The sequence below is a fragment of the Plecotus auritus genome (genome assembly GCF_963455305.1).
Source record: "Plecotus auritus genome assembly, chromosome: 5".
NCBI lineage: Eukaryota > Metazoa > Chordata > Mammalia > Chiroptera > Vespertilionidae > Plecotus > Plecotus auritus.
This window is the reverse complement of record NC_137776.1, coordinates 75,537,226-75,563,952: the sequence shown is the minus strand read 5'-3', so window position 1 is coordinate 75,563,952 and position 26,727 is coordinate 75,537,226. Positions and strand designations below refer to the sequence as shown.

At 36.6% G+C, this 26,727-nt stretch overlaps 1 protein-coding gene across 2 annotated transcripts in view; it reads right to left on the bottom strand.

Annotated features, from left to right (window-relative positions):
- Nucleotides 1-26,727, bottom strand: part of LRP1B (LDL receptor related protein 1B) — a 1,782,191-nt gene that overhangs the window by 930,174 nt on the left and 825,290 nt on the right. For both annotated transcript variants that reach the window (XM_080670835.1, XM_080670834.1), the window contains exons 4-6: nucleotides 25,766-25,885; nucleotides 18,081-18,209; nucleotides 1,962-2,219 (exon numbers count right to left, since the gene is read on the bottom strand). In XM_080670835.1, coding sequence (XP_080526961.1) covers nucleotides 1,962-2,219; nucleotides 18,081-18,209; nucleotides 25,766-25,885 — 507 coding nt within the window. The remainder of the gene's footprint in view (nucleotides 1-1,961; nucleotides 2,220-18,080; nucleotides 18,210-25,765; nucleotides 25,886-26,727) is intronic.

Below are 26,727 nucleotides of genomic sequence, written 5' to 3'. Positions count from 1 at the left end.
ATAAATTCTGAAACAGTGGGTAGTGACAGGTACTCAGACATAGTTCCATCAATTCATAATTTTTGCTTCTATGGTGTAATAGAGGTTTTCATGTAATTATACATGCAAGGAATATTCCTATTTCATTATCCACTCACAAACTGTCATGGTGAATACAGTGCCAATCATCCAGTGACAGCTCCTCTGTGACATGTTGATGAAATGCATAAGTTGCAAGCAATGATAGAGGAGTCCAGCCCTGCTCACGCCTCCCTCCACTCTCATCATTGAATTTCTTCCACACATTAATCAATTTTTCCTTAAGTGACTGAAATTGCACAAATTAAATATGACTTCATCAAAAATTATTTATTCTAACTAAAATATTGCCATTGACTTTATTTTTTATAGATCAAAATGAGTGTTCTCTTCAACATTTCAAGAAATTGCCTAAAAATATTTCTTTATTTTTTTCTAGGTTTGCCAAGAATTGTTTTATAAATCAAATGCCAGTAAAATCTGAGTTACAAATTATTTTCTGTAAACATTCCAATGTGTAATTGCTTGATCATAACTCAGATTTATTTTAAATGTGTTGTTTTAAAAATACAAATTAAAGAAGGATTTCTACAATATTTGAACATATTATATAGAGAGGAAAAGTTACTTAAGTTAGTTCAGATAATAATTTTACCTGGAAAGTTAGTGATTATTGTAGCTCTCTGACTACCAGTATTCCATTTCCTAGGGACAAATACATTTGGATTACTTGAGGTAATCGCTGACATGGCAAGGATTGGAGGCCTTTGTTCGATTTCCAACTGCTATCTATGCCAATGTCTGTAATGCTCAAATCACATGGCAGTAGCCTTTGTGCTACTTCCACTTGTTATTTACTATTTATTATGAATTATCATTTCTCCATAGAATCCTGAACCAGCCAGTGTTAACTGCCTTCACTAGACACTTTGCTCCACTGTCAGAATTAATGGCTTCATTGATTGTTTTAAGAAGATCTTCAGAGTGTTTGATTCTGTCTGTTAAACATGTATTTCTGTCTATGTAAATGTATACAATCATTTTTTATATTTGACACTGGTTCATTTAATCTAATCATGATTATTTAACATTGCATCATACTATTTTCTTACTTTTAATAAGGATTGATAACCAATTCCTTTAATTGTATGACAAAAATGTTAATAAAATATGATTATTAAAACCAAATAATAAAACATTATATATCTGAAAACTAAATTTATTCTATTATAGAACTTATCTTTCTTCTTAACTTAATTGTACATTTTTCTTCCTTCCTCTTCGTATTTTTATGTTAGCAATATCTGTAAGAATAAGTTATTTCTGTAAATCACAACATAAATGGATGTGTGTATACAACAATGTGATTTCAATTTATGGTAATATTCAGGAAGAAAATAACAGTTGATAGTTTGTGAATTTCTGACATGAGAAATCAAAGTGAATTATAAATCATAAATCAGTCTTTTGTAAGAAGAGTGTATAAAAAGTGATTTGCTGGGGAAAAGTGTCAACAAATACAAGTAGTAGTTACCACTTAGCATAAAACTAATAGTTTTCAAGGTATTTTAACAAACTCTAGAGTTGATAACCTTATAATAATCAATTCTGTTTCTTGCTTTCAACAAAATCCCACCTTCACTATCACATTGTGAACTACCATTCAGTGAAAAAAATCACAGTTCTCATTGAGGTGATACTGTAATAAGCATTAAAAAAGAATTAAAACTATCTATGCAATGCACTACTTATGGAAACAGTGAAACTGTACATGTATGTGTGAGTATATGCAAAACACGTAATGCATATATTTAAGTGCATTCATACTTGCATATATAGCTCCCCATAGCCATAAGTTATGCTAGAAAATCTAAGAATCCCTTCTACTGGTCTGTAAAAAAAATCGTTAAAGGATGGCATATAATATGAATTGAAATACTTACTGTGGAAGGACTGAAGAATATTGATTGTCCATTCATCTGTTAATCTTCCTGTTCTTGTTATCTGAATACATTTGAGCTGATTTGAAGATTCTCTTGATTCAATCCAACAAATCATATCTTCATTATAAATAAAATCTAGAGTATGAATTTCATTTCCATTGACTGAGGTCAGGGTTGCCATTTTACTTCCATTAAGATAGAAGACCTCAATGGTTTCAGAATTTGCAATTAACAGCATAGGTGGCCTGTCTGTAGGTTCTGGGATAAAAGAGAACATGAAAAGTGAGTTCAGCGACAAAAAGTCCCTTTTTACAATTATGCATTATTTATTGAATTATTCTGTATTTTAATGCATCTTTAAAATAAAAAATACTTAGAAAAACATGTATTAATAACCCTTATGTATGCTTCACTAAGTATATATTTCAGTTCTTTTCTCTAAGGAAAATGGTCCACTGAGCATTTTGTATTTTTTATTTCCTTAGTTGTAATGTGTTGTCTAAATATAAGAACTTGCTATTTACTTTCATTGCTGGTAAATAAAGGGAGTGCTGTGAGTTATTTTTATAGCAATGATGATGGATCTGGCTTCCCTTATGAGCAAGAGCACGCTTTCCTGAGGTGGATGTATGAGATCAGAAATACATGCTCAGGATCAGAACATGCAAATTTACAGGCTCAAAGAGTGACTTCAGCCTCATTGGTTCCTTGACTGGCCCCAGGAGTCAAATAATCACACATTCCCTTAGCGACTAGATCAGTGGTCAGCAAACTCATTAGTGAACAGAGCCAAATATCAACGGTACAACAACTGAAATTTCTTTTGAGAGCCAAATTTTTTTTTAACTTAAACTTCTTCTAATGCCACTTCTTCAAAACAGATTCACCCAGGCCGTGGTATTTTGTGGAAGAGCCACACTCAAGGGGCCAAAGAGCCGCATGTGGCTCGCGAGCTGCAGTTTGACGACCACGGGACTAGATTGTGATTACTGAGCTACCTGCTTCCATATTTCTTCCCTATGGTCAGGAAAATAAGATTCTAAATGAAATAGCAACAAGTTCAATACTACTTATTAAACAATGCATTTTTGCTTGTGTTAGTATTGATAATTGACCAGAATTTCAATACCTTTAATATTTGAAGGTAATAGTAATATCTTATATAATAAAAGGCTAATATGCAAATCGAATTAATGGCAGAATGACTGGTCACTATGATGGACACTAACCACCAGGGGGTAGACGCTTAACAGAGGAGCTGCCCCCTGGTGTTCAGTGCATTCCCACAGGGGGAGTGCCACTCAGCCAGAAGCTGGGCTCACGGCTAGCAAGTGCAGCGGCGGTGGCGGGAGCCTCTCCTGCCTCCATGGCCTTTGGACATCCCCCGAGAGCTCCCGGATTGCAAGAGGGCGCAGGCTGGGTTGAGGCACCACCCCACCCCCCCCAAGTGCACCAATTTTGTTCACTGGGCTTCTAGTCTCATATAAAATTAGTGTTGAAAGTGTTTGGCTAGTCCTGGCCAGTGTAGTTCAGTTGGTTGGAATGTCAACCTGTACATAAAGAGGTAATGGGTTCCATTCCCAGTCAGAACACATACCTAGGTTGTGGTTTAGGTCTTGGTTAAGCCAAGTACAAGAGGCATCCAAATGATATTTCTCTCTCACTCTCTCTCCTTTTTCCTCTCTCTTAAAAAATAAAATAAAATAAATCAATATACATATCCTCAGGTGAGAATTTAAAAAAAAAAGACAAAAGAAAAAACATTAAAAATTGTTTAGCAGTATAATCCTATCTAATAAAGAGATAATATGCTAATTAGATCAAATAGCTGAACAACCTTCTGGACGTCCTTCTGGACAACCTTCCGGACGAAGCTGGGTCTGTGAGGGCCGGCTGAGGCTGTAAGGGACTGCGAGGGCTGGTCGAGGCTGCCATGGCTACGAGGGCCAGCCAGGGCTGTGAGGGCCGGCCAGGGCTGCAAGGGCTGAGCCCCTTGCACAAATTTCCTGCATCAGGCCTCTAGTTATATTATAAAGGTAGCTTTTTTGCTACTTAAGAAATACAAAAAAAAATTGAACATCTTCAACTCCTCTTTTTTCCTATCCTCTATCCAATGTATCATTAAAATCTCTTTGACTCTGATGTCAAATTTATCAGGAATCCCACCATTTCACAGTGACTACTACTACCACCCTGCCCCAAGCAGCCATCATCTCTTAACTAGATCATTTCAATCGCCTTCTAAGTAGTTTTGTCACTTCCATCTATTCCCTCCTCTTCTTTGACAGTCCAAGTTATTATACCTTTAAAATATTAAGGCAGACCAAGTCAATCTTCTGCCCATTTCCAAGAGGGCTTCATTACAATCAGAGTAAAGTCAAAAATTGTGTCCTGGTGTTTAAAGACTTACCTGATTTGACCTAATTTCCTTCATCTCCTAACTACTCTCATCTTCCTGCATCTCATTTCAGACATGGAGCACTCCTTACTTGCCACTTTTTGATCAAGCCAGGTAAGCTTCTCAATCAGAGGTTCTTTATTCTTCCTGGAATTATCATCCCCGATATATGGCCAACTTGCTCACCTCCTTTTAGGCATTATCTGAATGTCACATTTCTGGTGAGGGTATCTCTAGCTTATACAAATTGCAAGCCACTATACTCTCCATTTCTTGCATTATTTTTCACTTAAAATCAAATATAGATATCTTATTTATTTTTTCTGATTCATTGTTTTTCTATTTTTCTATTTAGCTCTAGGATTTTGATAAAGCTTGGAACCCAGTGATCATTCTATACAAATTTTCTGAATAAATGGAAAAGATACGTGAAACTCTTGCCCAGTAAAATTATTTAGAAACATTCTGTGAAATGTTACAAAATAATTTGGTTTCTTAACCTATGAATGGAAACCAGAGACAGGTGGGATATTCAGAAAATGTCATAAATATCATTTGATCTTTCAAGAAACTCACCCTGAGAATTGTAAAGATAGAAAAAAAGCCAAAACATGAGTATTTGAATTTTTATCCCAAATGATTCTCTCAATCAAGCCATAGAATTTTCCTCTGCTTTTAGAAAGATAATGAAAGGTTTTGACTTTATAAAAGCAAAAAAGGAAAGAAAAATAACAGCAAAAAGCTCAATGAGATTATAAAACTGGTTAGCCCAACAGTCTCTTTCTCACAGAGAAAACAGACTTGTTCTGGACAGCCTAGTATAAACCACAAAAAAGAAGTCTCAATAATGTTAAGATCATAGCCAATAAAGAGTTCTCTCAGAAGCAAAGGTAAAAATTGTGAATTATCAGTGCTTAGCATAACCTTGTCAAGGGACTCCATCTGAGCTTGGTTAGCCAGCTGGCTTCTTTCCTAATCTCTTAACGTCATTTTGAACCACGTAATAGTTGCCCTTGCCAGTTCCTAAATTTGGAAGTCCAAAGTGAGTCTTTATTCAACACTCCTGGCTCTGCTTGTTTGTTTGCCCCTTGCCGCCCCCCCCCCCCCTCCTCAGTTGACAGTGGCACTTTTGAAACTTGTTAGATCATAGATTTCTCAGGTTAAGATGGCTGTGTTATCAGTTTAGCAAAGATATACTGACATTAATGTCAGAGCTTATTTTCTGCATTGACACTTGAAATGACCTTTAGTGAAGTTGCCTCTCCTTAAAAAATGAACCGTTATTTAGAGAAATCTTCTTTGCTACTAAGCTTTCTGAGAAGTCCAGATGTAGACAATCATTTCTTAATTGGCTACTAGTCAGTAAATTTAAGTATGTCGTGAACATTATTTGGAGAGGGACTGGAACATGAAGGAACACTGAAATTCCCTAAGAAACTGAGATAAAAATGAATTAAGGATCAACACAGCCAATGCTTAATTGAGATTAATGCTTAATTGATCAATCTATTTGATTTTTGTAGCTGCTTTTCTTTAGTGAGTCAGTTGATTGTTTTAATGCAAAATACATCAACCTATGATTTAAAAACCTGCAGGTAAACAGAAAATCAATCAAAATATCAATCAAAAGAAAAGCTAGATGCTTCATGTTTTGATTTAATAATGGTAACTTTAAAATTCAAATGACATACTGGAGGAAGTATACTTACAATATTAGTTGTGATGTCCTTTACTGAAATAATATTCCTGTGTCTCTGCTAATTACTAACTATGGTTTTACTCTATATATATATATATATATATATATATATATATATATATATATATATATATATATATATATTTTTTTTTTAAATGTATTTTTATTGATTTTAGAGAGGAAGGGAGAGGGAGAGAGAGATAGAAATGTCAATGATGAGAGAGAATCATTGATTGGCTGCCTCTTGCACACCCCCTACTGGGGATGGAGCCTGCAACTTGGGCATGTAACCTTGATTGGAATTGAAGGCCAACACTCTATCCACTGAGATAAACCGGCTAGGTTTGGTTTTACTCCATAGAAAAATAAACTTAAGGCTTAGCATGGGATGAGGGGGGCCATTGAAATATAAGAACCCATAAAAAACATCAAGGGCTAAGGATATGAATGAATTAAGGATCAACGCAGCCAATGATTAATTGACATTAATGCTTAATGTCAAAAAAAGCACGCAGTCAGTATTCTTACCTAGAGAACCAAGACTTGGCTTGAATAAGCCCCTCCTGGGCTATCAATTGATTCATACTGTAGAAGGACAATTGTCCTCATCTGCTTCAACACCCCTCATATGTCAGCAGTATAAAAACCAGTGTTTTCCTTCCAGTTATAGAGACATGTATTTGTGATCCGTATGATCAGAAAGTGATTACTTCCTGTCACATATGTTATATTAATCAGCAGCTCACTTTTTGAGTTTGCAAAGTCGCCATGCAACTGAGGTAATCACATTAGCATGTGGCCCCTTTTTGTCCACAGTGTGAAAATTATTGTGTATTTCAATACACAAAATGAAATAAATAACACATTGTGATTTTTAACCAGGACAATGAAATATGTTTAATTGATAATTATTGAAAGACTTTATTAGTGAATCTCAAAATTTGGAAAATAATTCATTCAAATTTTAGGTTATTGAATGATTAGAATTAGCAGATAGTCTAGAGATGATCAATTCACATTATTTTTTAATTTCTTAGTCACTTTCCTAATTGTAGCAAGATGGAACTACTTTAGCTATCTAAACACATTTTTCCTAATTTAGATATGTCCCTCCAAGTTGTAAGTTTGTAATGACTGAGTTAAATGTAATAGATATTGGCTCATTAAAAACTGCCTTTAAATAACTCCTATTCATAAAGTAGTTCCTATTTAAAAGCATGAGGTCTTAAGAAGCACATTTATTTTGTTTCCTAAAAAGAAAAAAAGAATACTGCCTCAGTATTTGCATATGCATTTAACAAATATTTATTGAGCATGACTAGCTTCTGCCAGGCATTGCTGTAGATGCTAGAGATATAAGTGTTAACAAAACTAATAAAACTCCCATGTTCATAGAGCTTATATTTTAGTGGGGGGAACACAAAATAAACAAGTAAATAAATACTATTTAATATGATTTGGCAGTGATGAATTCTATAAAGAAAAGTTAAGTAATGGGAATGTGGGCTGCTCCTTGGGGAGAGTAGTTCAACTCAGAATATATTTAAAAGTTTGAAATGAAGGGTTTATGAGGAAGAATGGATTCAAGGGTGACTCAAATACTTTGGCTTGAACAATTGGGTAACTGGGGTGACATTTACCAAGATGGAAAACTTTGAAAAAACATCGTTATAAGGGGAGAAAATCAAGGGTTTGGAAATCACCGAGTTTGATATTTCTATTAATTCCAGATGTAGATATTGAGTTGGCTCTGAATACTCAAGTGAGCCTTGTGTTCAATAAAGATGCTATGACTGATGATAATAACCTGGGAGTCCCAGTCTCAGATGTTCTATAAAATCATGGAAGAGCATGTATTTTTAAAGGCATGATACAGGATAAGTGCACTTACAAAATCAATAAAGTAAGAAATGTTCAAAGGACTGAACACTGGATTGTGCCAATAAATACTGGCACTGTGAGAATAATGCAACAAAATAAACTGATAAAACATGTCTTGTAAGAGGAAACTCCAAGAATATGTTGCTTTGAAAGGAAATGTATTCAGGAGGAGACAAGGATAAGGTGCTGCTTAAACTGATAACTGAGTAATTTGGCAATTGGAGGTCATTGGTAACCTTGATAATAAAGGTGTTAGGTGGGTGATAAGAATGTAAGATCCACTGAAGTGCATTCAGGATAGATGGGGAGGAAATGGAGAAAGATAACACATTCTGTGAGTTTTTATTTAAAGGGAAAAGAGAAATGGAGTGGTAGTGGAGAACAATATAGATTTAAAGAAAGTTGCTTCATGTCATCTTTACAACATGCTTTTATGCTGATAGGACTGATATAGGAGAAGAGAAAATACTGATGAGCAAGAAATAAAGAAGGTATAGTCTACTTCTTGAGCAGGAGAAAGAAGATGAGATTGACGCACATTTGAAGGATTGGCCTCAGGAGCAAAGTCAAATTGTTCTTTGATTCAAATAAGAGGAAGGTGGAGTGATTTGTTCTAGATTCAAAGAAATTGGTAGATTTAATTAAGTTTGTAGTGAGAAAATTCTCTTTTGCTTGTTTCTACTTTCTCAGGGAAATATGAAACCAGATCCTTAGAATAAGATAGACAAAGGTAGATAGATAAAAATTAATTATCTAGGCATAGATAATTAAGGTCATGTAATCTATTTCTTTGTTTTCTGAAAGTATGTAAATATACAACCTATATGTTAGGTTTCAATTTTCTATTTTGTTATTAAAAAGGCAGATTGGCTCTAAGTACTCAATGGTGATTATATGTCAAATTTCTAGCTACTTTCCTAGATATACTCTTTGCAATTTGACAATTAAGTTGTTCTAAATTTCTGAAGATATTAAGAAAAAATTCATATAATAATTTGGCAAAAACTATCTTGTATGGGAAGACGAAGACTTTGTGAATCCTAGTGCTAAAGAGAAATGCTTAAACATTTTAAAATGCAATCAATACAATGGATTTTCTTTTCTCAGGATTAAAATGACTCTAAGCAGCTTGACTAGGGAGAATATGCAGAATATTAGTCATCAAAGTCAATGTCAAGATAAAATCTAGAGGGAGGAGTGCCAAGGGTAATTCTCTAACTGCTGTTATTACCTTGTTGATTGAAATTGATACAGGGATGCCTTGAAGGCTCTCTGAAAACTTTTTGTTTTCTTATTAAAATAAACAAAATATCATTCTTTTTTTCAGGTTTTAAGTTCTGCCCCGCCTCCTCTCAATGATTTAATAACTATATACTTCTACTTTTCCCAAACAAAGCAATAGAAAAGTTATATAATTATATATATCCTTGCCTCATCTTAAAATTAAACCCTGTATAATTTCTATAAATTTAAAAATGCCTCATTTCTGTTTATTTTTCATTATATTTGTCCAATTTGAAGACAAAGAAAGGGAGTTAACTGTAGAGCATATTATCTATTACACATTCTAATTGAGGATTTAATTAATTGTTCAATAGCTATTCTAAAGTTCGTTGTGCATTTTCTAAAAAAAAAAATAAAAGTTTATTAATTGTCAATATAGAGCCCATAAATGTGGCCATGTAATTCTTTATACCCAAACAAAGAAGTCCTCAACTAGATTGCAGTTAAAATGTTACATGGTAATGAAAATGGAAGACACGCATTTTTTTCTGTATCTGATATTTCCTTTGACTATGAGTAAATCAAAGGTGTTATGACACATAAGACACCATGGTTGTGTTCACTATTATCAATCTTGCAACTTTGTTGCTGGAAAAAAGATTCAGGATATCAAGAAAGGTGCTAGGCTGTGAAAGTGATTTCCTCTAGCAAAAAATTAAAAAAAAATAAACAAAGAAGTAAAAACCACACAGAATATTATATCTTAACACTGGCATACTCATTAACAGTGTTTGAATAGGAAAAAGAAGTGTGATGTTTAGTTTTAGTGATGAAAATTCCATCAGAAATTCTTTCCCTATCCTGTAAGGAAATGTGATTTCTAACTGAGTGAAGGGCCAGAGATGTAGGGTAGGAATACTCCAAAAAATACAGAAATATGTTGTTCATTGGCCATGCCAGGATTTCAAGGCAGGTTGCAAAGCTCTGGTATTTTTATAGGATATTGGCTCAGGCAATATTGCCTGATTACAGGAGGGATAGCTCTTTCTCAGCTATCCTGGCACAGCCAGCTCACTGGAATTGCATGTTTATCTGAGGAGGGCCTTGGTGAAGCGGGCACACATTTATGGAGCTTATGCGGAACTCCCCAAACCAATTTTTGACGTGAATACTATAATGAAGGCAGCATGATCCCTGAAGAGCAGGATAAAACTAGTAAAGCACCCCATTGTCCTTTGTACCTATTCCAGCAATTTGACTTTTCAACATCCCAGTCCACTTATTCTACTTCCTGAATGTTTAGAAAGAAAATTGCTTTAGCACCCAACAAATATTTACCAGGCATGTACTCTTTCCAGGCACTGAGCTATATCTCTGCCACTTACCACTTACCACAGTATAATTCCCACCATGCATATGGGACTGAGTAAAGAACAGCACTCTGGATTACTCTGCTCCTGCCCAGCTCAGAGAGACTCGTATACAATCATGTCATCAAGTATCACCTACAGTTATCCCTCAGTGAAATGACAAATTGTGCAGCAACTACACCTTTGGACTACATAAAACTAATAAAAGCTCGGAATAGTAAATCTTCATGTGTCCAGACATAACCACATATCATTCTGCAGGAAGCCCTTCTTAGCCAGATGGTATGCTAAAACAGGTCTGATCCACTAGTCTCATAAGCGATCAAGGTCACTAGGCTTACTGTTACCCTTCCTAAGAACACTAACTTTTTAATATTGGCTGGTTTTTTTTAGAAGGGAAAAAAAGGCAAATAAATTATATTTTAATAACTGAGTTCTGAGTACTTTAAGTGGCTGCTGAGACTCTGATACCCTGAGTAGGAAACTATTTCCTTTCTATACGGGCACCTGCCGATTCTTACTGTAAGTAAAACCAGCCCTGGCTGAAAACCATGGATGATTCCTAACATGCCAAAGAGAAATTTAAACTATTTATTAACAGATAATAGAATTAGAGGTTAGATGTAGGAGCCATAGAAAGTTATATTTTGTATTACTTCTCTGTTTTCTAAGAATTGTTGTAAAGAAAACAGCAAGTGGTAAAAAAAATCAAAAACACTGGCTGGAAATACACTTCTGTGGATTATAGAGATTACTATTTGTATTTATTGCAACAAAGAAATCCATTGCCTAAATAGTCTGACACTCCTCCCTCCTGCCCCAATCAGTGAACAGTAAACTATAAGCTGTAATAGAATCTCAACATTATTTAATGGGCTCTCTTCTCTCACTGCTCTTTGTTCCATGGCAAACAGGTACACACACTCTCTCTCTCAGCACCATTTAATGCAGTGCCTGTACATTGACAGCATATAAGCTTTTTATCCTACTACTACCATGGTACAATCAGTAGAGCCATATTAGTTCCCCAGAAATGTATGCTGGCATAAGTGCCTGACTTCAGCAAGTGGCTGGGACACTGAAAAGTACAGTCCAATGAGCCTGCATTTATCAGCACTAAAAATGGAAACAGTTCAAAAATTAAACACCCTTAGCTATTACTTTCACACTTACAGATTCTACATGAATCGACTTTCAGCCCTGGGTGCTCACATCTAAATCAGTTAAGAGAAAGTTAAATAAAATAAAATAAACTTTTTATTTTCATATTTGACAGGTTACCAATAATCTAATCTCAAAACAATGTAAAAATATACAGGAAGTTTTAGTAGATGCCTATAAATGCTTTGACAGTTCATTTTAAAAGTTTCTTCAAGTGACAGACCCTAATGTTTAATTTAAATATTGCTAGCTTTTATTGTGTATCCCATTCAAATTAATAAACACTCATCATGACATTCATATTCTAGTTTGTCTCTTCCTACATTGTTTTATCAAGTATGCATATTTATTTACTTATTTGTTTGTTTCTTCCCTGTCAGTCTAGATTTTATCTCCTGAGAGATAAGCTAATTCATCCTGAGAGATCCATTGTTATATTAATTAATGTCCTATGCCAGAGGCAGTTGAACTAATCATTCCATCCATTTTTACATTTGAAACAACGCTATGATAATATACGTTTAAATCACAAGACTGAAGACATTACAGCAGGGAGATTCCTTTGTGCGAAGGGCAAATTCAGATAAGTTGAAATTATTCTAATCTTTTATTTTATTGAAATTATTCTAATCTTTTATTTTATTGTTTTTAATTTAATTTATTTTTTCTATTACTATTTATCCCCTCTATGCCCTCTTACAACCCGACGCGCCCCCGCCCCCCACTGCAATCACCACACTGTTGTCCATGTTCATGAGTTCTCTCTTTTCTTTTTTGCTCAATCCCTCCACTCCCGCCCGACACCCTCCCATTTTCACCAGAGCTGTCTGCCTGCTCTCTATCTATGAGTCTGTGTCTGTTTTGCTTGGTAGTTCTGTTTGTTTATTAAGCTTCACATATGAATGAAATCATATGTTACTTGTCTAACTTTGACTGGCTTATTTCTCTCAGCATAATGTTCTCCAGGTCCATTCATGCTGTCACAGGGGTAAATTTTTCTTCCCTTATATGGCAGAGTAGCATTCCATTGTATAAATGTACCACATATCTTTTATCCACTCATCTACTGATGGACACTTGGGCTGCTTCCAAATCTTAGCTATTGTAAATAACACTGCAATTAACATAGGAGTACATATATTCTTTTGAATTAGTGTTTCAGGTTTCTATGGGTAATTTCCCAGAATTGTAATTGCTGGATAATAAGGCAGTTGCATTTTCAATTTTTTGAGGTAACTCCATACTGCTTCCACAGTGGCTGCAAAAATCTACATTCCCACCAACAGTGCGCAAGGGTTCCCTTTTCTCTACACCCTCGACAACACTTGTTAAACCATTCATTGTTTAGTAACATGTTAGTTAGCATTGTTTGGTAACATGTCGTGCGTGTTTCAGTTTTCTACTTGTGATTGATTTCAAGTTTCATAGCATTATGTCAGAGAGGATGCTTGATATGACTGCAATCTTTTTAAATTTGTTGATACTTGTTTTGTGTCCTAACATGTGTTCTATCCTAGAAAATGTTCCATGGGCATTTGAAAAGAATGTATATTCTGCTGCTTTGGAGTGGAATACTCTGAAGATATCAATTAAATTTATTTGATCTGCTGTGACATTTAAAGTCAACATCTCTTTATTGATCTTCTGTCTGGAAAATCTGTCCATTGATGTCATGGGTGTTAAAGATCCCCTACTATAACTATATTACTGTCAATCTTTCCCTTTATGTCCATCACAATCTGCTTTACATATTCATGTGCTCCTATGTTGAGTACATAAATGTTTACAAGGGTCATATCTTCTTGTTGGATTGATCCCTTTATCATTATGCAGTGTCTTTCTTTGTCTCTTAGCCTTGGCTTTAAAGTCTATTCTGTCAAATTTAAGTATTGCTACCCCAGCTCTTATTTCCTTTCCATTTGCATAAAATATATTTTCCCATCTCTTTAGTCTGTGTGGATTTTTTGTTCTGAGGTGGGTCTCTTGAAGACAGCATATACATGGGTCTTGTTTTCTTATCCAATCAGCTACCTTATTGCATTTAAAGTGATTGCTGATAGCTACATTTTACTGCCATTTTATTTTTTTCAACTATTTTTTCCTTTTTCTTATTCTTCCTCCTTTTCTTAAAGCAACAAATGGTGGTTACAAATTCCTTTAGTTTTTTCTTGTCTGGGAAGCTCTTTATTTCTTCTTCAATTTTTGTTTTGTTTTGTTCATTCCCACCAGAGGATATTTTTTTCATTGATTTTTAGAGAAAGTAGAAGGGAGAGAGGGAGGTAAGAGAATGAGAGAGAGAAACATAAATGTGAGAGAGACACATCGATTGGTTACCTCCTGCATGCATCCTTACAGGGGTGGGGATCGAGCCTGCAACCAAGGTACATGCTCTTGACCAGAATGGAACCCATGATGCTTCAGTCCACAGGCTGACACTCTTACCATTCAGTCAAACTGGCTAGGGCATGACTAATCCTTTTTAATGGTTTCTGTTTTTTTATACTTTTATAATCGTTACTCTGAACTCTGCATCTGATAAATTGCTTACCTCTACTTCATTTAGCTCTTTTTCTGGAGAATTCTCGTGTTCCTTCATTACCTGATTCTCTGATTCCCCATTTTGGTTGCTTGTTTGAGTTTTTTTCTATGTATTAAGTAGATCTTCTACTACTCCCAGTCTTGGTAGGGGAAACTTATGTAGTAGGTGACCTGTGGGACCTAGTGGCACCATCTTCCTGATTACCAGAACTTGGTGCTCTAAGAATGCCCCTTGTTTCATTGTGTGGGCCATCCTGTTGTAATCGAGTCTTGATTGCTATTGACCTATTTGTGCATGGGTTCAACCCTCAGGCTGGTGGACAGTGAGGCTCAACCCCCAGCACAGCATGCAGGCTGCTCTGCAGGTGCTGATCACACAAAGTGGGATCTGCCCCAGCAGGGTTTGGTGCCTGCCAATATCCCCTGTGGATATGCTGCTTGTGAAGATTATTGGATCCTGCTCTGTTGTTGTCTGAAGCTGGCCACTGGGTGTATTGGTTCTGGGTCTCTTCAGAGGGACTCTGGTGCAGGCCAATGTCACATGCTGTCTGTGACTGGCCTTGACCAACCTATATGGAGCTATCAGTGATCCACAGCTTGTGGCTCCCTCTACTGGGCCTAGGTGCATGCATTAAGGTCTGCTTTTACTCAAGTGTGCATATTTAAATTAAACTTATTTTATGAAGTACATTGTAGACTTTTTTCCATTTAGAAAGTACTTATTTTGCTACCAAATAGATAGTTGGACTAGATTACCTTTTAAGTTCCTCCCAATTCTGAAATGATTGTGTCTGTATTTCAGTAGTCAGGTCAATATTACTAAAGAACTGCATTGCATGAATTCACAGAAATCAAAAGGCTTCCTGCCAAACATTAATCTCTTTCCCCATCGCTTCAGAGCCTAAAGTCACTCATTCCCTTCTATTAGAGTTAGTTCTTAAAAGTGCTCTTAAGGCTTATAATTTTTATTTGGATTCAGGTATTATATTACAAAGGAGGAATAATCAACTTATTAATTTACCTAATTACTATCAATTATCACACTGAAAATAACACACACTCACAAGCTTTGGGGTGAATAGTTGGGGAGCAACTATGATACCATTCTGTACTAAACTAGTTCATCACCTTTATAAAAGCAGCTTCCCAGCCAGCTGACTCTGCCTCTCTCTGCCTGCTCATACAAGGCTACTTATCCCAGATTATTTCCCCATCATCTAGTAAGGCCTTTGCAGTTCCTGTCTCTTGGGCCTACTTCTAGCCTCCCACTGTATACTTTGGGCTTGATATTTTTATATTGTTCTTTCTAAAGCCTAGAGATCTTTTTCATACATCCACTATCTTGAGTCAGCTCATTCTAACCTTCCCTAGTTTCCCATACTCCCATTTTCTGAGAGCCCTGGACCTCTGGCTTGACTTGGAGGAAAGTCAGCCTCTAGTGTCAAGTAGGGTAGAATTATAGAGGGGAAAAAAAAGAAGGGCCAAGGTAAGCAGTCAGGTAATGGAAAAGAGAATGACAAAGTGTTAAGATAAAGGTGGTTTAATTTATAACTTTTTTCCTAGCAACCATCAGTCACAACAATACTACAATATGATCAAATTGTCATAAAAAAATGTAAAGCTGATGAAAGAAATAGAATTGTATACATAACTAAAGCAAAACATATCTAAGGCTCACTTGTTATCAATATGAAAAATCTAAAGCAAAACCGATAGTTTTCCTTTTGAACTGTACAAATACACTGGTTCAAATATCCCTGCAGCCTTTAGAATTAGTCAGTATATGTTATAGATTTTTGCCCATTTAGTTTATTACTCACAACTCATTGTTCTAAAACTACAAACCACAGAAACTTTCCCATCGAAACTCTGTATTTTCAAACTCGAGGCCAATGTTGTCATCAAGCCAACCAACCAGAAGTGAGGACATTTATTTACTCTATTATCAATTCTAGAGTCATCAATATCCTTGAAGCAGCATCCCATTATCATATACCAACCCTCTCTGATTACACTCTGTTATTGTCAGAAACCCGCTCCGTGTAAGAAAGAGAGATAGTGCCTCTTTGTATCGGGTTTATTACATTACACTCCCCCTGTGTAACCACAACAATATTGTGTGGATCAATAGAAACAGCAAAGAACTGGCCTTCTATTTCCTTATTCCATCAATATTTAAAATCAGAACTCTCAGTGGTGGGCAAAGAAGAGCATGTAACCTGACCTAATTTTTCTCAAGGATTGCCTCAGAAAAATAAATAGGTCTTCATAAACTAAATCAGTAATTTAAATAAATAGAGAGTAAAAGAATTTCTGTCTGGGCAATTTTGTATATGAATATGTTTTGTAAATAATTAAACACACTGTCTTAGGGAAATCATTGCAATTATAACATGAGGATTTGTTGTAAAGGGAGATAGCAGCAGCAGCAGCAGCTTGCTGAGCAAATCCAATGTTTGAACAATCTGGCTTCAAAAAAGAGAATCCCATCCCACACCTAATTTTCTCATTGCTAATAAGTGGGGTAGGAGGACATTCATTAATTTATCAAAACACTATAATTTTAAAGTGCATTAAGTAAATCCAGATTTGGGGGAAGTTAGAAGAAGCCAGATGGAATATGATGTATAATAACATTCCTATATTATTCCAAAGCTAATTTGGCCCACAAAAAATTAACATTATCCTATTGTTACTATCCCATCTGAAGGCCACTTCATTAGCAAATCAACAATACTCACTGAGTGTTTATTGTAGGCTGAACTTGTGTAGAAACTATAAGCTTTATTTGTAGGTAAGAGGTAAAAGGAAGATAGTTTTGAACCAACGAAATTCACATAAGAGTGGAGTACTCATTTTAGTAATTATAGTTAGAAAGAAAAGTTCCTTTTTTCCCTTCCCTTACTCTCTCCCTCAGTCTTTCCCTCCATTATTCATTTCTTCCATCCACAAATATTGAGTACCTTTATGTCCCAAACTAGTTCTATAGTCTAATGCTTACACTATTCTAGGAAAATCAGATGTAAAAGACTAGTACATAAATTAGTTCATTTTAAATGGTAGTGATATAAAGAAAATAAAACTAGAAAATCACAAAGTTATAAAGTAGGCATGGATAATTAAATAAAATTGGAAAATAAGGTAATGATGGAGAGGGTATACACCATTAAATAGAATGGTCAGAGAAGGCCATTCTGAATGTTGACATTTCAGTCAAAACTTGAATATTAAGAATGTGAATATCATAGAGAAAAGCATTGCAGACAGGTAAAACAGCGAGTGGAAAAATGTCAGAACAAAAGCAATGTGGTTGAAGAAGGGCCAGAAAACCAGTATGACTGGTGTGTGATGAAAGGAGAATAGTGGTAGGTGAGATTGGAAAGGTAAATGGTACCAGTCCATTAGGCTCTTATAGGACCTGTGAACTGTTTGAATTGTATTCTCAATGTGAGTGAAAGTTATTGGGAGATTTTTAAGCAAGAGAGTGACATGATCTGGTTTACATTTTAGCAGATCACTTGAACTGTTATATGGAGTATGAATCTTGGAGAGAAAACTGAAACAAATTAGGAACCTATTGCTACTCCAGGAGAGAGCTGGGTAGTGCAATCAATCAATCCATTCCTTTTAAACAGGCTTTTGCTAATTAGAAACCTGCTGTAATGGAAAGCATTATGTAATGATCAGTACAACTACAAGAACTACTCTGGATTTCTAAGTATGGATCTACGAATTAAAATAAAGCAAAAATCTCTTTTTCAGTGTCCATATTGCTCTACCACATTTCTAAGGAAAAGGAACTGCAAAAAGGAAATAAACTTGGAAGGACAAAAATGATGATAACTTACCATTTTTGGCTTTGCAAGATCTGTTGTCTGGCTGCATTATGTAGCCCTCCACACAACCACAAGCATAGGATCCATGTGTGTTTATGCAGGTCTGGCTGCATGCTCCATAAATGGCACATTCATCTTGATCTGAAAGGAAAATTCGCATCATTTCTAAGTAGAGATATTGTTGGGCATTTTGTTTTTCCTTGAAGAAATCCTTTGAAAAATGTAGTTTAGAAATAGACTATTGCTTTAAAAAAGAAGGGCTGACCTAGCTGGTTTGGCTCAGTGGATAGAGTGTTGGCCTGTGGACAGAAGGGTCCTGGGTTCGATTCCAGTCAAGGGCATGTACCTCAGTTGCAGGCTCTCGGCCCTGGTCTGGGGCATTGCAGGAGGCAACCAATCCATGTGTCTCTCTCACATGGATGTTTTTCTCTGTCTCTCCCTCTCCCTTCCACTATCTCTAAAAATTAATGAAAAAATATCCTCAGGTGAGGATAAAAAAAAAAAAAAAAAAAAGGAAAGGCCAACTTCAATAAGTCTTTTCAAAACTACACTAACTGAAATAGTAATAAAAAAAATAAATAAAATTTAAAAATCAGCTAATTCATTGTTGTTTTAATAGTTATAGAAATATATGATCAAACTTAATATCCACATCTTTTATTATTTTTATTAAATTAAACTTTTATTGTTGAATGTATTACATATGACCCCTATTTTTCCCCCCTTGACCCTTTCTAGCCAGCTCTCATACCCCCCGCCCCTTGCCCCAAGGCCTTCACTACCCTATTGTCTGTGTTCATGGGTTATGGAGCAGGTCTCTGGCTGATCTCTTCCTACCAATCCACATCTTCTATTTTAAAAAAGGTTTTATTTACATTTTGAGGGGCAGGCTAGATGTCCTTGGATAGTTCTACAAAGGTATAAAATGCATTCCAATGAATATTTGTTGAATAGTACTACTGTTTATGACACTGACTTTTTCACTATTTTAACAATTAGTCTAATAACATAACATGGTTTTCAATAAACATATTAAATAAGAGTTCTGAGCCAAGCTATGCAAACTACCCTCAGTAAATAAAAAAATAAAACAAAACAAAACAGAGTACTATTAAGCACTTGTTAAAATGAAAATATTATCTTAAATTTTATTTTAATACTAGAGGTCCGATGCATGAAATTTGTGCAAGGTCCTTGGCCCCGGCCCCTGCCTGCTGCCTCCATGGCCGGGGCCTCTGCCGTGGCCCCTGCCCACTACAGCTTTGTCGGGAAGGAAGGACATCCGGTCTAATTATCATATTACACTTTTATTATTTTATATGTATGATTCTCATTCTACTCCCTCTCTCCTTTTTCTTCCTATACTTCCTTCCTGCAGCAACTTGTCCAAATCTCCATAAACAGCAGGTATTTAATGATTCTTAATCAAGTGAGCAAAAACACAAATTCTGTCAGTTAATAATTTAGACTAATATGTGTCTTTATTCTGTTCTGTGTACCAAGAACTATACTAATCCCCCCAGAAAAAATCCCAATTGATAAAATAGGGTTCCTACCCTTAAGTGAAATCAGTCTAGTGAAATATAATTTTGATTTTATGGATTTCCTTACAATAGAGATAGAGTCATACTCTAGTTATGATACAGACATAGAGAAGTAAGTAAAACTGCTTGGAGTCAGAGAGAGAATGTTAAGTAAAGGCTGTATATTAAGCTGAGTTAAAGAATAATTTGGATTTTCTCAAACTGAATAAAAAGGGATGAGATGGAATGGGGCATCCCAGTTTACCAAAATAGCATGTGAAAAGGCATCAGGATGACATAGTAGGGATTTCAAAAAAGTGTAAAGAGTTGAGTGGAGTAAATGTGTATAAGGGAAGTGGTAAGAGATGGCATGGGGAAAGTAGTTTTAAGGCCAGCTAATGAAGTTATTGTATGCTAAACTAAAAGGCTGTGCATTATACCTAGACTTTGGGAAGCATTAATTAGATAAGCTATTTGATCAACTTTATATTTTAAAACTAACAAAAAAAATGAGTTAGTGAAAGTAGTGAAGAGGTTCTTAAAATGTAGTTATGTACTAATTTCTCTCAAGAAACTTTATTGTGAAGTCATTATATTTTGAATTAAGTCAGTGGCAATAAAAATGAAAAAAAAGAACTGAACTCAAATGTTTAACAAACACAATAGGCAACATGAGAAGACTAATTGGATATGATGGAATTGAATGGTGGTCCAATCTATATGAAGTATAGATTTCAGTGGAGTTATCATGGGAGGAAATAGTGATTTTGGTTTGGATGAGTTATATTTGAGGATTCTGTAGGGTATTCTGGAGTAAATGACTAACAAGCAGTTGGAAATAAGAAACTGGCAAGATTAGTGAGATCTGTCTTGGAATATTTGTTAGTCAATAGCATATGGATAATATAATTAAAAACAAACAAAACAAAAAACAAATAGCAGAGGGTTAGATTAACAAACAAAAAAAGAAAAAGGAAAGAAAAAGAAAAGTGAGAAAAGCTTGGAAAGTGCACAATACTAAAAAGGCAGGAGCCTCCTCCGAAGGAGACTTCATGAGAAATGTAAGGAATTATAGAAGGTGACACAGTGTAATACTCAATGAAGAAACCCAGTGATATAGCTATTGAAACTGTCATTAGGTTTTAGAAGTTAGGACATGGTGCATTACCTTGGTGTAGTGAAAAGGGGATGCTGCCTTAAATGACAGGTAGATCTTATTAACTGGAATGTGCTTTTGTTTTATTGAGTCCCTAAAGGGAATTGAATATATAAACTTTGGCCTATTAATTGTGTTTCCTCATTGGAACTTGGAAATACTGAATTTGAAGAGAAGTTGAGACTCTTGGAAACAATTTTGGAGGAAGAGGATGAGGAAAAGACATAGAAAAGGAAAGAAGACAAGAGAAGCAAATAAGATGGCTAATGAGGTTGTGATGTGAATTGGATTAAACTGCTATGGTATAATAAAATATATATTCATTTTTTCTTCAGTTCCTCAAACCCTTGTATTTTCTGAGCAATAGGAGTGTCCTTAGTTATTTATAACTAGTGCCCCAGTGCACGGATTTGTGCACATTGAGAGGAAATTAATTAGAAGGTGGCTGGTGGGATGGAACTGGGTGAGACGGGCTGGACATGCCCTGGAGCCAACCTCCGGTGGTCCCTCCCCTGCCGGCCATACCTGGAGTGGTGCAGTGGCTCGAAGATCATCTGCAGAATGAGAGGGATCCCTCCAGCATGTGGGGTCCCTCAGCCTGGCCTGTGGGGATGGGGCTGAAACAGACTCTTCAACATCCCCCAAGGGGTCCCTGATTGGGAGAGGGCAGTTCTCACGTGATGCTCCCTCCTCTCTGGTTCTGTGTGTTTCACCTGAGATCCTCAGCTGCCAAGTTACCAGAGCTCAGCAGCTCCTGTGTTGAATGTCTGCCCCCCTGATGGTCAGTGCACGTCATAGCTATTAGTACTGGACGGTCACTTAGCCATAGATAGATAGATAGATAGATAGATAGATAGATAGATAGATAGATAAGGCCTTTTGGAATACATCAGAGTCTATGCTAGTGAGGTCACTTAGGGTGGAACTACTAGAAAATGTCAGGATAGGGGCTAGTCACCACAAAGACCAAATAGAACTCTCAGCCCCACCTTCTGACCACCCAAAGCTAAGAAAGGTATTTAGTAACGAAAGGAAAAAGATTATTGAGAAGCTAAGGGACCATTTTAATTGGAAAACTATGCATTTGTATGGCATTAATTTGCACTTTTCTCAGATTTCTTTAGCTTTGTATATTAACTAGCTTGCATTCATGGATGGCTTGTTTGAAGTAAGTAGCTTTGGGGATAGAAAGAATAGTCTTTGAAGTTAAATCTACAGTGATAATGAAAGAAATGAAATCTTATATTTGGTAAAGTCCAGTCCATAATGGAAAAAATGATTCTTATCTATTTTCACAGATGGTTTAACTTTAATGTTATTGTCTCTTATTTTAGTTTTTCTGATACCATGTTGTCCAGGAGAGCAATATGATTAATGATTTATTTTGTTCTTTCTCCTTAGCCAGAATGTACTGCTGTGACATTGATATAACTCCCCCAAAATTGACCACAAAGAAGTAGGCATGCCATTACTTTTAATGCTGCCTGCTTTCTTACTTTAAGGACAGAAAATATCCTGGAAATATGGCTTCTGGAAAGTGTAAATGATGTTCAAACCTGGCCATTCAGGAGTGCAGAGAAAGAAAGAAGAGCTCTTCTTCCACTGGTGACCTTCCACAGTGATTGCTGCATAATTTCTTATTTATGTTCAACAGAGGAAATTGATTGAGGTTATCTTTATGCATTTAATTAAGAGATTCAGGAGAAGAGAGTCATCCAAAATGAGATGAAAACACTGATTCCTATAGGAGTCAGGTGTAGCCAAAGAATAAGAAGTTTGCAGTAGAGATATATTAGCCTACCCTGTGTGAATGACAACTGCTGGTTTAAACTAAAAATTGTAGCCTGGCCATCATAGCTCAGTGCTTGAGTGTTGACCTATAAACCAGAAAGTCATGGTTCAAGTCCCAGTCAGGACACATGCCCAGGTTTTGGGTTTGATCACCAGTGTGGGGCATGCAGGAGGCAGCCAATCAATGATTCTCTCTCATCATTGATGTTTCTATCTCTCCCTTTCCTTTCCTCTCTGAAATTAATAAAAATATATTTTAAAAAAAGAAACTAAAAATTGTTTGCATGTCTAGAGGTACTATTCTCATTTGGCTGACTTTGTCATGATATGGGGTCTAGTCTGTCAATTCTTCTGATTTTTTTCCCCCTCAAAGTCTGACTGTTTGTGTGCAATCTTCTAATTTTTAAATGTTGACTTAAAAATAATGTCAGTTAAATAAATATGTCAGTTTGGTCCTGCTGTAGGCAGTTAGACAGACATGAGCAGAGCAAGGACGATGGGCCAGGTACAAATGTCACTAGTGTGGAAAACCCCAGGTAACTAGCAATGGCCAATCAATCATGGGCAGAGCCTCAAACCCAAGGTGACTTTTCCTCCCTTAGCAAATCGCTGGTCATGCGGTTTGGACCCCCTGATTTTTGTTCCCTAGAGATAACATCTATGCCTTAGTTGTATTTCAACTCCAGGCCCAGATAAGCAATAAAACAAACCATGACTGACATCAGTGAAAGGAATTTTAAAAACAAAACAGGCAAGTTTGGGGAGTCTTAGAGATAAGGAGGATCCATGGGAGAGAAATGCATAGATTGGGGCTTGAAGACACCAAAATGCTTATCTTACTTGTACAGAGGATAGAGAAATGCCACAGGAAAGGGGGGCAGTCCAGGCAGATGGAAACATTTCTGGCCTGAGCAATTAAAACATCCATAAACTAAGGACAGAGATATATTTGGCCTGAGCAGCTGGGAGATCAAAGGCAACTCTAATCGGCAAGATAAGGGGGAGGGAAAATGGGGGGCACCATGTAGGATTTAGACTTTGAAACTAACACTATGTAGCAGAATGACCAATGAGGAAGGCACGGGGATCCTAAATTAATAAATAATCCAAGTAGAAAGGGTCAGGCTCAGACAAAGAACTGAAGCCTTTATAAACCTGGAGACAGAGACTCAGCAGATTTTCAGATTTTTTTGGATTTAGATTTTTCCCATTAGAGAGAGAGAAAGCAGGCTTTTCCCATTTGGGGGCTCCCCCTTTGGGGACATCCCTGCTCAGATGGAGTTTGTATATGCTTCTAATAAACCTCTACATTTTTATTAAAGAAATATGTTAGTCCACAAATTTATTATTCAACTTTATCTGACAAGAACCCACGAGAAGAATCTGCACCCCTGAACCCCACATTTCATCAGTACCAGCTGCATTGAATAATGTCTCCCTGCCCTGGTGCTGGCCAATTAATCAGTGGAGACCACAACCCTGAAAGGACACACCTGGAAAACTGCTGAATATTCTATTGAGATCTCCCCCTGGGGCCTCCCCTAGAATTTCCATTCTTAGGATGGAGGACCCAGTGTGCTCTTCCTCCCAGGAGCACACAGTACCTTTCCCTTTCCCTTCTCCTTCCCTGCCCCAGGCACTTTACCATTAACTTCCTCATTTCCAAGCTTCCAGGCTCCTTCCTTTACTTCCATAACCTGTTTCCTAAGCTCATTTCTTCTAGGAATTACTTTGTCTACCTCTGTAACTTACCATGTAAATATTCTCTTACAGTTTTGGGTCTTGGCTCTGAATTATTTCCTAGCCAGAACCCAATTACCCAAGTTTGGTCTGACCCCACCAGTCAGACACCTGGTGCAGATCCTGCTGCCTACAACTGTCCCCTTTTAGCCAGATTATGCAATCACTGGGTCTGATAGACACCCTGTATAATAAAAGGCTAATATGCAAATAGCCCAAATGGTGGAACAACCAGAACAACTGAACAACTGAACAACCAGTCGCTATGATGTGAGCTGACCACCAGGGTCGTATGCAGAACATGGTGGGCATTGGCTGCAGTGGGATGGTGGAGCAGGTGAGTAGGGGCGCCAGACCAAGGTCGCTGTCATTGGAGTGAACCTCTGGTGGTTACTGAAAATTCTTTGCTCCTGCGTGGTCCTGCCTGGTGCTCACACCTGCTGCCGGCACTGGCCCCGCTTGCACCCACTGCCAGTGCTGGCCCCACTTGCACCCACCCCGCTGCCAGTGCCCGACCCATGTCCCGATCACTCAGTGCCATCAGCAGGTGTGAGTGGTGGTTGCCGGCCCTAATCGCCCTGAGGGATTCTCCACCTCCCCCTGCTCCTGAGGGGCTATCAGGGCTGCAGCTGCTGCTCGCACCCACTTATGGCATCGGCCCCAATCGCTCCATGCCTTCAGCAGATGCAAGTGGGAACAGTGCCTTAAGCATGGGGGAGTGGCTGTCAGCAGGTGCAGGGCTGCCAGCTGACAGAGACCCGGGGCTGTGGCGGGAGGGGCCGGGTGGGGGCATGGATGATGGGCCAAGACCCGCCCCTGTGCCCACCGCAGCTTTGTGGCCCATAGTTCCTTTTAAGGTGCACGGGTTAGTGCACTGGGCCCCTAGTTTAATAATAAGTGTTTCTATAACATTTGTATAATGCAGAAAGCAAACAACAAACTACAAATTCAAGGTGCAAATATCTATTATAAAGCAATGAGCCTCTCTTTTTGTTTTGTTTTATTCTAGAGTATTCACAAAATAAGAATTAGGACATTTAAAATATAAATATTGTCATGTTCACCATTACTAACATAGTGATAAAATGTCAATTATCAGAATTGCCAATGCAAAAATTGTAAAGGATATTACATGATTATTATTAACCTAACTTAGTAATAACAAAGTTATACCACCCTGCAGCTGTATAATAGGCATAATACAATTAGAAATTTAAGATAATTAAATCCAATATTTTAATGGTTAACCAAAACACTTCACATGTTTGACATTATTGTAACATGAATAAAAATGACTGATATAAGTGCAGACCTATAATATTTATGTTTGTGGTTTTTTGGGGGGAGTGAGTGCAAACTTTTAAATCTCAGGTAAAAATAAATGTAAACTTTGTGTGGATCACATGGTAGTAATAAAAAATACTTCATAAAATTTCTGTTCACTAAGCCTCTGGAAAAAAAAATTAATAGTCACCTGTCATACTTACCTCTACAGCTTCTTCCATCTTCTTTTACTTCAAATCCATCTTCACAGTAACATCTTGTACTATTTCTGACCACTGCACATTTATATTGACAATTCAACTGCTGGCAATTGGGCAACAGTTCTGTAGAGAAAAAACAAAAATATCACCTCTATATGACTATGCACATACATATTTGTTTAAATTTAAATATTGTTAATATTTGCTCAGTGCATCCTTCAAAGTTTCTGTGTTTGGTTGAGAGAACAAACAGTATCTATTCCTTCTAAAATATGTTGCTTTGCATTTGTTTGAAGTATCATTAATAATATTTCAGGTCTATCTGTTCAGTCTTTCACTTTTTAGCCTATTATATATGTTCAAAGTCACAAAATCCTTTCAAATTCTTTTAAATTAAATTATTTCAAGAGGAAAAATGTCAACTCAGTGGTTGATTTCACCATTGGTGCCATGCCTTTTCTATCTGATATATCAATTGATTTTCTATCTTTTGAGCACTTGTTTTGATTTACCAATCCATGTGTAACCTTCATAACAATCAATGAATATATTCAATTTCAATAATTTTTCTTTCACGAGTTTTAAAATATTAGACGACTACTGGACATAATATATTTTGTTATATCTGAATTATTTCAGAGTGAATATTTCATTAAAACAAAAATTAGCAAGCCATCAGAGCAAATTAAGATTCATTAAGATAAATGCATGGAACAGCTGAAGTGACAGGAGAATATTCACTGCACAAATAATTTTTAACAGGAATAAAATTTGTTCAACTAGAAAAATATATGCATGGAACATGTAACTGATTTTTCCATTTGAAAATAGGGGTATTGGCAGACTGGTGTGGCTCAGTGGTTGAGCATGGACCTATGAACCAGGAGGTTACAGTTCAATTCCCAGTCAGGGCACATGCCTGGGTTTCAGGCTCAATCCCCAATAGGGAATGTACAGGAGGCAGC